Source organism: Miniopterus schreibersii, assembly GCF_964146895.1.
Source record: "Miniopterus schreibersii genome assembly, chromosome: X".
NCBI lineage: Eukaryota > Metazoa > Chordata > Mammalia > Chiroptera > Miniopteridae > Miniopterus > Miniopterus schreibersii.
Genome location: NC_138104.1, coordinates 91,138,174 through 91,152,832, shown reverse-complemented (window position 1 = coordinate 91,152,832; position 14,659 = coordinate 91,138,174). Strand labels below are relative to the sequence as shown.

The window sequence follows — 14,659 nt, the reverse complement described above, 5'->3', positions numbered from 1 at the left end:
CCGAAGGCAAACTCCAGTCACCCTCACAGAGTCCTGAGGGGAAAGGTGGCTCAGAGAAGAGGAGCCTGGAGGGTTCCTAGAGCAGTGCCCTCAAGTCAACCTGCAGAGATAGCTGTCAATAAAGCCCCAGGCGGTATCTCCCTGCAAAGGGTATCACACCATTTCATCTTTCCTCCAGGTCAGCTTCTTTCCCACACTAGTGCTTGCTGTCCCTGACCAGAGTCATCATGCCTCGGGGACAGAAGAGTAAGCTTCGTGCCCGTGAGAAACGCCGCCAGGCCCGAAAAGACGCCAGGGATCCAGTGGGTGCTCAGGCCACTGTACCAGAGGAAGAAGAATCCCCTTCTCCCACATCTTCTGGTTTCGAAGATGATCCTCAGAGTTCACCTGCCACTGGAACACCCAGCAATCCTGAAGTGCTTGAGGGAGTCCACTCCACCACTGCTAGTGCTGCAGCTGTTTCAAGCACAAGATTTGTTGAAGTTGCCGACAGTCAAGTGGAGGAAATGCTAAATGCCTTACATGTCGATGATGTCACTGAGCCCTGGTACAGAGACCCTCTGGATGAAAGGGTGATTGTGTTGGTGCACTACCTGCTGTACAAGTATCAAAGGAAAGAGCCTGTTACCAAAGTAGATATGCTGAAAAATGTAGTCCAGACGTACAAGCATAACTTCCATGAGATCCTCAAGAGAGCTTCTGAGCACTTGGAGCTGGTCTTTGGCCTTGATATGAAGGAAATGGATCCCAACAGGAACACCTATGTCCTCATCAACAAACTCGAACTAAGCTGTGATTCAAGAGAATACAGAGGTGTGCCCAAGACTGGTGTGCTGATGACTATCCTGGGCGTGATCTTCATGGCAGACAACTGCGCCACTGAAGAGGAAGTCTGGCAAGTGCTGAATATAATGGGGCTACATGCTGGGAGGAAGCACTTCATCTTTGGGGATCCCAAGAAGCTCATCACAGAAAATTTGGTGAAAGAAGATTACCTGGTTTACCGCCAGGTGCCTGACAGTGATCCTCCAGGCTACGAGTTCCTGTGGGGCTCAAGAGCCCACGCTGAAACCAGCAAGATGAAAGTCCTGGAGTTTGTGGCCAAGATTAATCACACCGTCCCCAGTGCCTTCCCACGCCATTATGAAGAGGCTCTGAGAGACGAGGAAGAGAGAGCCCAGGCCAGATCTACAGCTAGGGCTCGTAATGCTGCCAAGGCCAGCGCGCGCTCCAAGGCTGTGGCCACCAGCTTCTCCTTCCCCAAGTGAATGCTGAGGAAGGTTATTCACCATGTGTTTGAGGAGAACAGCTAATGTTCTCATTAGTGGAAGGGTTGGGGTCGGTCTAGAGACAAGGCAGTTTATAACATGTTTGTGTTTCCTGTTCTATGTAATAACTTGGACATTTGTCTAAATGTTGCTCTTTTTAATAGAAGGTTTAACTAACTTCTGAATCTGAGTTAATGACTGATATGTCACACATTTATTGATGTTTATGAATTTTAAGAGTATGAGTTTTACTATTTTAGTATGTCAACTATTAAAATAAATTTTAACAAAATGAAAAAATTATTAAATCCTTTTCTTACTTGGGAAAGGATATTATGATTTAGAATTTTCTCAGTACCTCATGCATCCTATAATTACCCTAATAATACATTTTTGCATTCTCTTACCACTTATAGTCTGTTGTTCTGTAATATTAAGTGATATATTCTTGGATGTGCTTAGATTATTCAAGAATGTTAACCTAATTTCATCATAATAAATTAGATTTCTTGCATACTGTCTCATTTATTTGTCAAACATTCCTTGAGCATCTGCTCTTTGGGAGGCTTCGTGCTACTTCTGGGTCAGGATCAACAAGATCCACCATGCCCATGTTACAGTCCAGGAGGAGCTGTCAGATTAGGAAGACTAAGGACAAGTCCAGAGAAGGAGAGAGGAAATTGGAGCATCTAGATGTGAGCAGTCAAGTGTAAGTGCCCAGAGGCAAGTGGGTTTGGGCAAGCCTTGAGAAACTGTGAGTCTTGGTGTGCGTCAGTTTTATGTTAAGCTGGGTGGTGGTTCAGGTGAGGAGGCTGTGGAAGAGATGGGCCATGGCCAGTCCCTTCGAAGGTGAATCCAGAGTTGAGAGACTAAAGCCTGGAATGGGAAACTGCTTCTAGCAGTCACTTAAAGGTCATAAATTAACCAGTGAGAAATTTCCAGGGAGAGAGGAATGGGATGTGTCTTGTTCTTTTGCCCCAGTGCAGGTGAAAGTCCACAAACTATGTATTTTAAGATACGTTCCCTCCACAGAGCATCTGAGAAGTAACGGTGATGCTGGCTTAACATGTGATGCCCAAATGCCACCCTACTGGCCCTTTTTGCCTTGGGCTATAAAAGACAGAGCTCACTGTTTTATAGGGTGTTTATATTAGGTTATCTTGAGTGTAATTGGCAAACTGAAAGTGAGGGATAGATGTTTTGATGAGTGAACCAGTTGGCACTTGACTCATTTTACAGGAGCCTTGCATGTATCCCTTGGGAAGTTTTTCTTAATTGCTTATAAACTATTTTAAAATGTTCTTTAGCAAGTTACTTAATTTACTTGGTAAGAAGCGTTTTGGTTGTGTTGGTGTGGTGTATCCTACAGGGCTGTATGTTGTCTGATATCTTCAGGATAAAAATAATTTAAAACTTCCAAGACGTGAGATTGGTGGTGTTTGAGGTTAGAATTGTAATACTAATAACTGCTAAGTATCAAAGACCCAATACATGCCAGTCACTGGACCAGGTGCCTTCCATAAATTAATTACACTCCAGCAGCCTGACTTCACAAGATATACATGAGCCAGGGAGCAAGATGGCTGGACCAAGCCCATTTCAGATGACGAACCCGACGCACACATAGCTTTACAACTTTCATGAGTTCATGTTGCTCCTAAGAGAAGCCTGAAAACAAAGCCCTGGTCTGATACTTCTAGAGCCCACACTGCTCCACTCCTCCCGGCTTAAGGTGGACTTGTGTATTAATTCATTTCTCTTCTCCTTACTCCACAGTGTTTCTCAGGCAGTGAAAAGAAGGACCTTGGGCTAAAGTACTAAGAGGAGGCCTAAAGAATGAAGGTGAACACTGGCTGGTGTGGTTCAGCGGTTAGAGGGCCAGCCCGTGCACACAAGGGTTGTGGGTTTGATTCCTGGTCAAGGGCCCATACCTGGGTTTCAGATTCAATCCCTAACCCTGGTCAGAGCGTGTTCTGGAGGCAACCAATCCATGTGTCTCTTTCACACTGATGTTTCTCTCTCTCTCTTTCTTTCTCTCTCTCCCCCTCTCTCCATCCTTTGCACTCTCTAAAAATCAGTGGAATAATTATACTACAGTGAGGATTAAAAACCCCCACAATTCAGGGACTGTCTGCGGGTTCATTTACCCGGGGTTCTCCTGTCTCGCCCCCCACGGCCCCCTGAGAGCTCGCTCTGCCCTGGGCCCAGCACAGGTGCCCAGCCCAGCCCTCTCCTGCGTGACAGCGCCCTTCCCTGGGTCCTCCCCAGGGTGCCTCCTGTGCAGACTGGAGCCTGTCCTGCCAGCCAGCTCTTCTCTGATCGTGCTCTGCAGGCTGCACCCTGCTCCCCTGCAGCACACAGCCCGCATCCCCCGCAGGCTGCACCCTGCTCCCCTGCAGCACACAGCCCGCATCCCCCGCAGGCTGCACCCTGCTCCCCTGCAGCACACAGCCCGCATCCCCTGCCCTCCCCACCTGGAGCATCCCACTCCCTGCCCATCCCGCCCATCACTGTGGGCCCCTCTGACAGCAGCAGCCCCTTCCACGCAATTACTCACTTCGGACTGTGAAGCTGAGACACCTCCCAGCCCCTCTGGCTGCCTCCACCACACTCAAAGTTTTTTAGCCAGATCAGCTGGTAATTAGACTTTGATTTTGCATGAACTCTGCCGGGCCTTGGTTTATAATCCTGAGGCTAAAGAGGACTTTTTGAAACAACTGTGATAATTGCAGTAAATTTTTGTAAATTTTCTTTTACATTTTTTTCAATTACAGTTTACAGTCAGTATTATTTTCTATTAGGTTCTGGTGTACAGCATAGTGGTTAGACAAACATATACTTCACAAAGTGCTCCCCCTGATATTTTCAGTCCCACCTGGCACCGTACATAGTTATTACAATATTATTGACTGTATTTCCTGCAGTAGAATTTTAAAGGAGTGTCTTATTTGGGACAGGCCACTAAATCCATACCCTGATGAGCGAGCCTAACTAAGTGACCAAGAAACAAAGCCTCCCTCCTACGTGGTAGATGGGGAGGCCCGAGGAAACCACTGTCCAGCAACCATGGGCAGAGGCTGGATTCTAACAGGCCCTGTAGTCTTCTCAGCAGGTTATAGTAGTTTTCTACAGCTGCTGTAACAAATTTCCACAGACTTAGAGGTTTACAACAGCACATAGTTATTAACTTGGTAGGCATTATCTACATTGTGTAGGGGTGAAGGCTGGGATGCTCTGCTAGGTTCTTCCCTCGGATTTTCACAGGCCCAAGTGAAACTTTCAGCTGGAGGGCCTCTCTGATCATGAGCTCTGTGAAGAGCCTCCTTCCAGGATCCTGCAGGTTGGTGGCCGATTTCAGTCCTTTCAGTAATAAGACCGAGGTCTGTTTCCTTGCTGACCGCCAGCAGGAGCTGCCACAGTTCCCTAGGCCCCTCTCCCGTCCTCGCATGTGGGCCTCTGCTTGGGAAACAGCACACTGCATCTGTCTCATGAGGAACCCCTCCTCCTTCCCCTCTGCTGCATCTCTCTTCTGGCTCCAGCCAGAGAAAGTTCTCTGCTTGTGAGCGCTCATGTCATTACACTGGGCCCACCCAGATAATCCAGTGTATCTTTATTTTAAAGTCCATTTCACACCCTTCCTACATCTGCAAAGTGCCTTTGGCCATGTAACATAACATGTTCACAGGTTTCAGGGACAAGGAATGGGCATCTCCATGGAGCAATTATTCAGTCTACCATCAAGGTAGAAAGTGTCTCCCTGGCAGACATGCCAGCTTTGATAAGACAAAAATAATGATTTACCTCAATTCTCCTGACTCTTGTCTGTATCTGGCCCAGGGAAAAACCCAGGCTTTTCAGTGTGCCTGAAGACACCTGTACAAGTGTTCAGGCATGCTCTTCAGGTGGTGGGGAGCAGAGACTCACAAGTTGTGTTTTGACCACTCAGCAAGAGAAAGAAGAGAATTCTCTGTGTATTGGGACTAGAGAGGTTATTGAAAGGTCAGTGCTGGGGGGAGGGGGACATCTATAATACTCTTAACAATAAAATAAATTTAATAAAAGAAAGAAAAGGTCAGTGCAAAAAGCTGCTATAGAGTGAAGGGTGAGCCCTCCCTGCTGAGATTTACAGTGTCCTTTAGAAATTGGTTTTATCCTGTATTTGAAAACACTGGTCACATAGTAGGCATGAGAAAAATTGGGAGTGTAGCAAGGCAATTTGGGCCTCCTCAGAAACCTCTCCAAGGATGCAGAGGATTTTTGTGTACAGATTATAAGTGCTGCACTTACTGATCACCTGCTCTGTAACTGTTGATGGCGAGACAGCAAGTGCTCATCTGAGCTGTGTCTTGCTCTCCTTCCTGGACACCTGAGGACACGATATTGTCCAGTCCACTTGTATTAAGAAGGGTTTTGTGACAACCTTTGCCACTGAAATATGAACAGCAGCAAAGTTTATCATTTCCGGACAGGGCAGTTGAGAGTCAGTAAGCCACTTTCTGCTTTCTGTTCAACTCGGCAGCAAACACTGAGAGCCTGTGTTGAGATGTGGCGTCACATGAATGGGGACAGCCTTCATTCCTGGGCCACACGACAGCCTAGACCACACCTGTCCATGCCAGATTTAATGTGCGTGAAAATAAACTTTTGTAACGTTAAGCCATTCAGATTTTAGGCTCTTTCCCTTATGTTCATGAACAGTTACTTACCTGAATAGAACACAGCTACTATTTCTCTTGTTAGTCTTACTTACATATCTTAAAACACCTTCTTGACCGGTAGTGAGTATACACATGTTTCCGTGTCCAAAAGTTGCTGACTGGCTATAGGTCAACTCATGTCTGCACTTACATTAATTTAAGTAATTTTAAACACCTTGCTAACCAGTCACAAGTATTCAAGTGCGGAAAAGTAGCCAGCTGCACGGGCAAGTTCTGGCCCGAAATGGCCTGTTGGCAAAGTGCTAATTACAACAGAAAGTGCATATATTGTTGATGCTAAAAAATTCTAAAAACACAAAATAATCACAATCCTGCCTCCTTCCTATGGTCCTGTAAAATTCAGGCCATACTAAGTAACCACAAATAAAAACCTTATCTGCATAATTTTTAAGTTTAGTCTAGACTTTTTCTTACATATATGTGCTAGAATAATACTGTTGAGAACTCCCTTTCAAAACGTCTTCAGTGAGCACTGAGACAAACTCCTGAGGGATCACAGTGAGGTGGGAGCCCCTTTCTCTCTCCAGCTTACCATAAGTTTTTATCTGTATTGCTCTACACTGTACCTCACTTGTGAATAACAGGTCTGATCACTGCTGCCAGATCAGAAGTTCTTGAGGGTTCATGTTGACATTTCTCTACTCTTCTCCATATCCACTCCCCGCATGTTACATATACAAGCTTTTAATAGATACGAACTGAGGTGTGGCTGAAGGAGTAAGGTGTGGGGCTCAGCAGGTAGAGAAGGAATGTTCAGTTGAGAGGCAAAAACAAAGCTTCTCTCACTGTAGAATATGAACCACAAGCTTCTCAGTGGCAGACCTCAGAAGCTTGAGACCCACAGCATAAACGGGAACATTTTCCTGGAATATAATCATTGACATAAATTCATGCAATATGTACAGGAGTGGGCAAAAGTCGGTTTACAGTTGTCAGTACATGAAACACAGAGTTAATAAAGAGATTTAATTATCATAACCTGCATGTCTTTTTCATATGAACAACTGTACACCGACTTTTGCCCACCCCTGTATTGAGTGCTTACTAGACGCCAAGGCCTTTTCTCTGACCTATCTTTTCTAATCCTTCTCTGATGTCCTATTAAGTAAGGACAGCCAGTATCCCTAGTTTTAGGTAAGGAAATTGAGACACATAGAACATGTCCAAACTGGAAGGACAGAATTAGAAAAAAAGAAAGAAAACGAAGGAAAAAGACACTGTGAGTTTTTATACATGTGTAACAGTGTACATCATGTTTTGCCTCTTGTCCTTGTCACTGAACAAAATGAATGCAGGATCTTTCTGTGAGAGCACACGTAGATCCACCTCACTCTTTTAATGACCCCCTAGAATTCTCAAGCGTGTGTGCAATAAACAGTGTGCCCATTCTCCTCCCGATGGACACATAAGTTGTGCCTCATTTGTTACTATGATTAATGGAATTGTGATATCAACATCACTGATTGTGGTTGTTGGGCAAATGTGGATGTTTGCTTATAGGAAACAGAAATGCACGAATTGGATTAAAGTGAAAATAGTTTGATGATTGTGAGTATCTGAATATTTCTGAAATTGTATTCCAATAATGCTGTACCAATTCATATTCTCACAAATTAATTTATGTGAATACCCAACGTTCTAGCAGGCATTTTATTTTATCAGTTTTAAATTTAGGGCAACATTTTGGCTGCAATTATATTGTCTCAATTTTAATTTGTGTTTCCCTGTTTCGTAATTAACTTGAGCAGAAAATTAACATAATCCCTCACTCATATGAAGCAGGATTTCTGCAGCGATGTCATGATTACCAGGATAATTCTGGGCACATGCTCCTAGAATTCTGATATGTCATTTAAACTTTTCCCTTTATTTTGAGAAGCAAAGATTTGTCAGAATGACCAGGTGCCCCAGTAAATGAGCCTGGACAGGAAAACATCAATAACTAAGGATAAGGAGAGCAATTTCTAGAGAGATCATATATTAAAACAAGCCCAGAGAGCCCAGGGCAGCTGGCAGTCAACGATGGGTATGCAGGCTTCAATAAAAGATAGAAAAAGAGAGAAAGTGGAGAATCTGGTGGAAGGTACCAGGCAACTTATATGGATAAGCCAGGGAATCTCTGAATGATCATTACCAGCTTCAAGTTGTAAAGTGATCTGCATGGTTAGATTTATTGGATCAAAGTACCAGAAGCAGGTTTGATGCGCCTTCCTACGATAAAACGCTCCCTGCCCATTGTCAGGCAAAGCTTAGCTAGCTCCCCTGTGCCACCCACCAAATTATGTTATTGATGGGATCTGGGAGAGCTACATCTTCTCACTACTCTGGGGGGGTTCTTGTAGCCTTGCCAGTGTAGCAGGGCTGAGAGCTGTCTTGATGCCAAGTGGAAAATGCTATTTCTGCCCACGTGTATGTGGCACTCCTGCTGCTGAGATTGAGGCTGTGCAAGTGGGTGAGATTGGTTGGTGATTTGGGAGAGTTAAAATAGGGCAAGTATTGCCAATGAGTAGTGGAAGGGCATGTGCAGTTGTAAGAAGGGAAAAATTGGATGGGGGAATCCCTAAGGCTAATTACCTCAGTGAGTCTGGGAATAAAAGGCTGAGTGTGGGCATGTCTTGAAAAACAATTCAGGTGTTATTCCAGCTCAGATGGCCTCCCATGGTTCCTGACTTCTTTGCACAGCAGAAGGCAGATGCACTTTGGCTGTGTTTGGTGGTCTATGTTGCTACCAGATATTGACTGGAGTAGGGGCTGGTGTACAATGCAAACATTCACAGGCTGAATGGAGAACCATTGTGGTCAGTGTAGTTCCTTGTTAAATTGCCAGGGGGTGACAGATATATGTGGAGTCCAAAGCTGTGTCTTTTTTATTGTAATAACTCCAACTTGATTGAATTAAAAAAAAAGAAAAAGATTCTGTGCTAGCCATTCCCAAAGTCATCACAATATCTGTAGTAAATATAATAAAACCTAAAACGTTGAAGTGAAGACAATGGACCAACCTGTCACACTGTCAGCAGATGGAGGAATCCTAGGCCCTTACAGAAGTAAAGGTGAAGAGTCTGGGTAATGTCAGAGAGACCCTGGTAAGGTCCTTGATGGAGTTTGAGGGACCCCCACCCCAGAAGAGAGTGGACCCCACAGCGTCTAACCCCTGCTTTTAGTCCTATCAGGCTCTGTGTAAGGATTGCCCGCAGTACTGCCCTTTGAGTGTCCCCTCTGGGGACTCAGGATTTGCAGGCTTTGGACCTGGGTATTGGCCTCAGGGCCACAGAGATGGGGTCTCAGGCATCAACGCGAGTAAAGCAAAGGAGTCTGTCTGGTTTCTGAGGGCTCACCCACCCCAGAGCAGACGGGCAGCACAGTGGCTTCCCTTCCTGTAAGTCCTGGGAGGCCCCGTGTGGCTGTGAGGCTCACATGCCCTGCTAACTGGAGAGTGACATGGGGAGGGCCTTGGTATGAGGCTCGTGAACCAGAGACAGGACACCCAGGACCTGCCTGGAGGGAAAAAGTGCCAAAAGCCAAGAGCCAAAGCCCAGGCCAAAGCCACCCCCACTGGGCCCTGCAAACTCCAGGCAAAGCTGGCCGGGGTGGGGCGCCCTGACAGCCGACGCTGGGTCCCAGGGACGCCAAGGCCTCGGTCACAGGGAGCCTCGCGCCCGCTCTCAGGCCGCTCCGAACGCGCCCCGCTCCGAACGCGCCCCCCGCTGCCAGCCTCGGGAGGCACCAGGTGGCGGTTTAAGGAAGTGACGCGCCCCACTTCCGTTTATGGTGTCCGAGGGAAGTCACAGCGTCACCTTGAGGACAGCATCCCGACGAGAGTCGCAGGAGCCCCAGGCCCCGCCTCGAATTACGGTACAGACCCATGGGAGGGCCCCCAGAGAGCTGTCCTCCTGGTGTGGGCCCTGGGGGGGGGTCATTAGACAGTCACCATGCGACATGGCCACGGCCCAGAACGTTCTAAATGTCCTCCGAGGGCGCCGAGGCGGGGAGGGCATCGGGCCGGGGGGCGGCTTGCGGCCAGCAGGGGGACAGGTCCCAGGCCCTACGGGGAGCAAGGCGAGAACCCCGGGGGAGGCCTGGGGGACCGCACAGCCCGAGCGCAGGCGCCTCGCAGAGCCGCGCCCTGCTTGCAGCCCGAGGGCCGCCCTGACTCCCGTCGCCGGTGTCCCAGTGGCACCGAGTACCTTTGGCCGGGAGGAGTAGGCCAGGCCAGCTTAGGCAGGAGCTCTTCCCACGGGTGGGAGACTGAGCGAGGTCTCCGGGGAGGGGACGTCACAAAGCCCCCCGCTGCTCCCAGCCGCGGGACGCCCAGGTTACGGGTGCGAGGCTGAAGCACCCCCTTCTGTTGTGCTTAGGAAGATGGAGCCTGGTCTAAGAGGGCAGACTCGCTGTCGTTAAAGGGAGGGAACCCAGGCATTTCCAGCAGTCAGTGTGAGGACTGAGGGCACCACCGATCTCAGAACAGTGGGGGTCAGAGTCCTAGCCGCACCATCAGCCCCAAGGACACCTCTGTGCCCGTGAGAAGTGCAGCCAGGCCACAAATGCCAGACGGAGGCCTCCCCGACTTCCTCCTCTGGACGCTCAGGGGCTGGAGGAGGGCTTTGCTCCGCGGCTGCAGGTCTTAGATCAACAGAGGGGAGGAGTCCCAGGCCCTACCAAAAGTAAAAGTGAGGGCACTGAGTGAGGACGAGCCCCTTAAGTACACCAGGATAGATAGGCCCCGCAGAGCTCTGCCGGTGCTTTCTTCCCTGGGTACCCCTGGGCAGGTGTGGTAAGGTGGGGTTCCCTCTGGTCCTCCTGCAGGGCCTCAGTGTGATGATGGCTTTGAAATGAGTGGTCAGCACCAGAACAGTAGAGCACAGGGACCTTCAGTCCTGTCAAAAGTGAAAGGAAGGCCCTTAATGTGAACTGAAATATCCCCTAACTCAGAACAGCGCCACTGCTCCAAGCTCTAGTGAGCCCCAAGCAGATGTGGTAGGTACAAGCCAAGGCACAACTGAGCTATTTCCACAGGATCCTCAGGGCAGAGGCAAATCAGGGAATAGCAGCCTGTGGGTTCCTGGAGCAGTGCTCTCAAGGAAACCTGCAGAGGCGGCCGTCAATAAAGCCAAGGTTTTATCTCCCTCTTGAAGTGGCCCCCAAAATCTCATCCTCTCTCCTTTAGGTCACTGAGTCACCTGCCCACTAGCCTGCTGCCTTTACTGAAAGTCATCATGCCTCAAGGTCAGCTCTGCGCCCCTGAAAATAGCCACCAGGCCCAAGAAGAGCCCGAGAATCTAGAAGGTGCTCAGGCCACACCAAGATTGAATGAAGGCGCCAACCACCAGGTGGAGGAAAGGCCAAGATCCTCCCGGGTGCTGCCCACCACTGAGATCCGCAGAGATCCTCTAAATGAGAAGGTGCATCTCTTGGTGTATTATTTGCTTTACAAGTATCAAATCAAAGAGCCCATCATTACCAAGGGAGAGATATTGAGAAATGTTATCCAAATGGATAGGAATAACTTCCTTGAGATCTTCAGGAGTGCCTCTCAGCACCTGGAGCTGGTCTTCGGCCTTGAAATGAAGGAAGCGGATCCCTACCAGCACATCTATGTCGTTGTCAACAAGCTGAACCTGAGCCTTGATGTCATGCTGAATAATGACAGAGGGGTCCCCAAGACGGGGCTGCTGCTGGTTGTTCTCAGCGTGATCTTTATGAATGGCAATTGCGCCACTGAAGAGCTGGTCTGGGAAATGTTGAATGTGATGGGGCTGTATCCGGGGAGGAAGCATTTCATTTTTGGGGAGCCTAAGAAGCTAATCACCAGGAATTTGGTGCAAGAAAATTACCTGGAGTACCGCCAAGTGCCCGCCAGCGATCCTCCGAGCTACGAGTTCCTGTGGGGTTCAAGAGCCCACACCGAAACTACGAAGATGAAAGTGCTGGAATTTTTGGCCAAAATCTGTGATACGGTCCCCACTACCTTCCCATCCCTTTATGAGGAGGCTTTGAGAGATGAGGAAGAGAGAGCCCGAGCTGCAGCCAGGGCTCGTAGTGCTGCCATGGCCAGGGCACGTAACGCTGCCATGGCCGGGGCACGTAACGCTGCCATGGCCGGGGCACGCTCCAGGGCCACAGGCATGGGCCCCTCCCACCCCTAGGAGAGTTCCAGGCAGATTCTTCACTTTGTTGTTAAAAGAAGAAGTCCACCTTCTGAGGAGTAGGATGTGGGGGTGGTGCTGGAGACAGCACAGTATATAACATATTTGTTTCTGTTCTGTGTCGTAACATAACTTTAAAAAATATTTTTCCTTATAGTTGAAGGTTTAAGTAGCTTCAGAATCCAAATTTCTGTAGGATATGTTCCAACATTTATTGCTGTGAATGGGATTTAAGAGTAAGAGATTTTAAAAATTTGTTCTGTAACACAAATTACAAAAGTTTCATCTTATTTAGTGATTTGCAAATTACAAAAGTTTCATCTTATTTAGTGATTTGCAAATTACAAAAGTTTCATCTTATTTAGTGATCTGGAGCAAGAGTGTGGCAGTAGATGAGGCCTTTCATTGGAAATGTGAAACAACACAGCAATGTAACAGGTGGGGTCAAAAAATGGAGAAATAAATAAAAGTTCTTTGTTTCATTTATGACTTTCAGTCTGTTGTTTTGTTTATATATAAATATATGGATATATTTAGCTTATTCAAGAATATAAGAGAAATTAGACTGTAGTAAGTTAGACCGCTTTCTCAGTGGCCCATTTTTTTCTTCAACAATAATTGAGCACCTACTCTTTGCAAACTCCGTGTTAGTACTGAGAATGCTAAGATGTACAAGAACCATCCCTGCCCATAGAATTTTAAAGTCTTGGAGTAGCTATGATGTGAAGAATATTTAAGACACTCCCTACGACCAAAAAGATGAGTCAAAAATGGTGTGAGGACTTGGGGCTTGTAGGTGTGAACAGTCAAGTGCAAATGCCTGAACAAGGGGGGGTTGAGGCCTTGGGAAACTGTGAGTCCTTTGCTGTTAGGTCATTTTAAAAAAGAAATATTTTTATTAATTTTTTTTAGAGAGAGGGGAGAAAGAAAAATATCTATAGGAGAGTGAAACATTGATAGGCTGCCTCCTGTATGCCCCTTACTGGGGATTGAACCAGCAACATTTGGTGCATGGGATGATACCCAACCAACTGAGCCATACAAGCCAGGGCAGGGTGAGGCAATTTTATTTAATTAAGCTGGGTGGTGGGTCAGATGAGTTTGTTTGAGTGGTGGGCAGGGGCTACAACCTCAGAAAATGTGTCTCAGATGGAGAGACTGAAGCCTGGAATGGAAAACTGCTACTAGCATTGACTTTAAGATCATGGATAAAGCAGAGAGAAATCTTCACCTGGAGGAGATGTGGAAGCAGTCCTGTGCTCTTGTCCCAGTGCAGGAGAACAGAGTCCACAAAATAGGTGATTTGTGCACAAAGTGTCTGAGAAAGAGGGTGAGACTCACATGAGATGGGATGCTCAGAAGCCACTGTGCTGGCACTCTTTGCCCTGGGCTGGGAGAGGCATAGCCCATCCATTAAATGGCCATTTTAATTAGATTATCTGGAATGTAATTTGGTAAACTCTAGAACTGGATTTGCCATGGAAGTGAAATAATTACAAATACAAGTGTTTTGGGTGGAATGGCAGATGTAAGGAAGGGGTGGAAATAGGCACTGACACAAATTCCAGGGGTTTTGAGTTGCCTCAACCTAGGATAGATTTCCCCATACCAACAAGAAGGAACATATCCTCAAAAAAGTTATACAGCAAGTAACTTAGTTTAACTTGTTGAGCAACATAACGGCTGATTTCTTGTGCCATATCCTAAAGCGCTATGAATTTTCTGACAATTCCTGGATTTAAAAAAATTCCCAGAGGGGAGATTGGTAGGTTTTAGGGTGGAGATAATAATAGTAATAATTGAAATTTACCAAAAACACATTACATGTCAGACACTGTGCCATCCTGCCCCTATCCAACAAGGTTATTTTGGAGCTGACTCTGCCTGGTGCTGGGACCACTCAACACTTTCTGAATTACATCACTTTTCTCTAAGGTCCTCCCAGGGTAGCCTCATGTCCAAATTTGGATCCTAACCTGTTATCCAGCTCCCCCTGCTTCCTTTCATAAGTCTGCACTCTGCCCCCAGTGGAACAGAAAGCCCAGAATCACCCACCTTTCCCCTGATTTAGAGGCTTCCAGCTCCTTGCAGATGTCTGGTGTTTGTCCTGTCCCTGACCATGGAACCCCTCAGATAACAACAGCCCTGTCCACGTGGTTATTTACTTTGGCACTGAAGTTTAGATGTCTGCTTATCTGTTCTGGGTGCTTCCACCACACTTCCAAAGTTTTTTGTTTGTTTGTTTTTTTAATTCAAATCTGCTTGTGAGTAGAGTCTGATTTGGAACAGATCTACCGGTTATTGAAAGATAACCTTGAAATTAGAGAGGAGACTTCGGAAAGCAGATGAGGTTAGAAAGAGAAGAGAATTTAATCTGGTGGTTTATTTGAGACAGGCCACTGAATCTGTACACTGAGGAGCGAGCTTAACTAAGTGGCCAAGAACCAAAGCCTCCCTCCTAAGTGGTAGATGGGGAGGCCCGAGGAAACCACTGTCTAGCAACCATGGGCAGAGGCTGGATTCTAAC

At 47.1% G+C, this 14,659-nt stretch overlaps 1 protein-coding gene across 1 annotated transcript; it reads left to right on the top strand.

Annotated features, from left to right (window-relative positions):
- Positions 1-227: 227 nt before the first annotated feature.
- LOC308551070 (melanoma-associated antigen E1-like) lies at positions 228-12,132 on the top strand (the record flags this gene model as incomplete). The annotated part of the gene is made up of 2 exons (XM_081125425.1): positions 228-1,264; positions 11,154-12,132. 2 exons carry the CDS (start codon positions 228-230, stop codon positions 12,130-12,132), a joined length of 2,016 nt encoding a protein of 671 aa, XP_080981551.1.
- Positions 12,133-14,659: the final 2,527 nt, after the last annotated feature.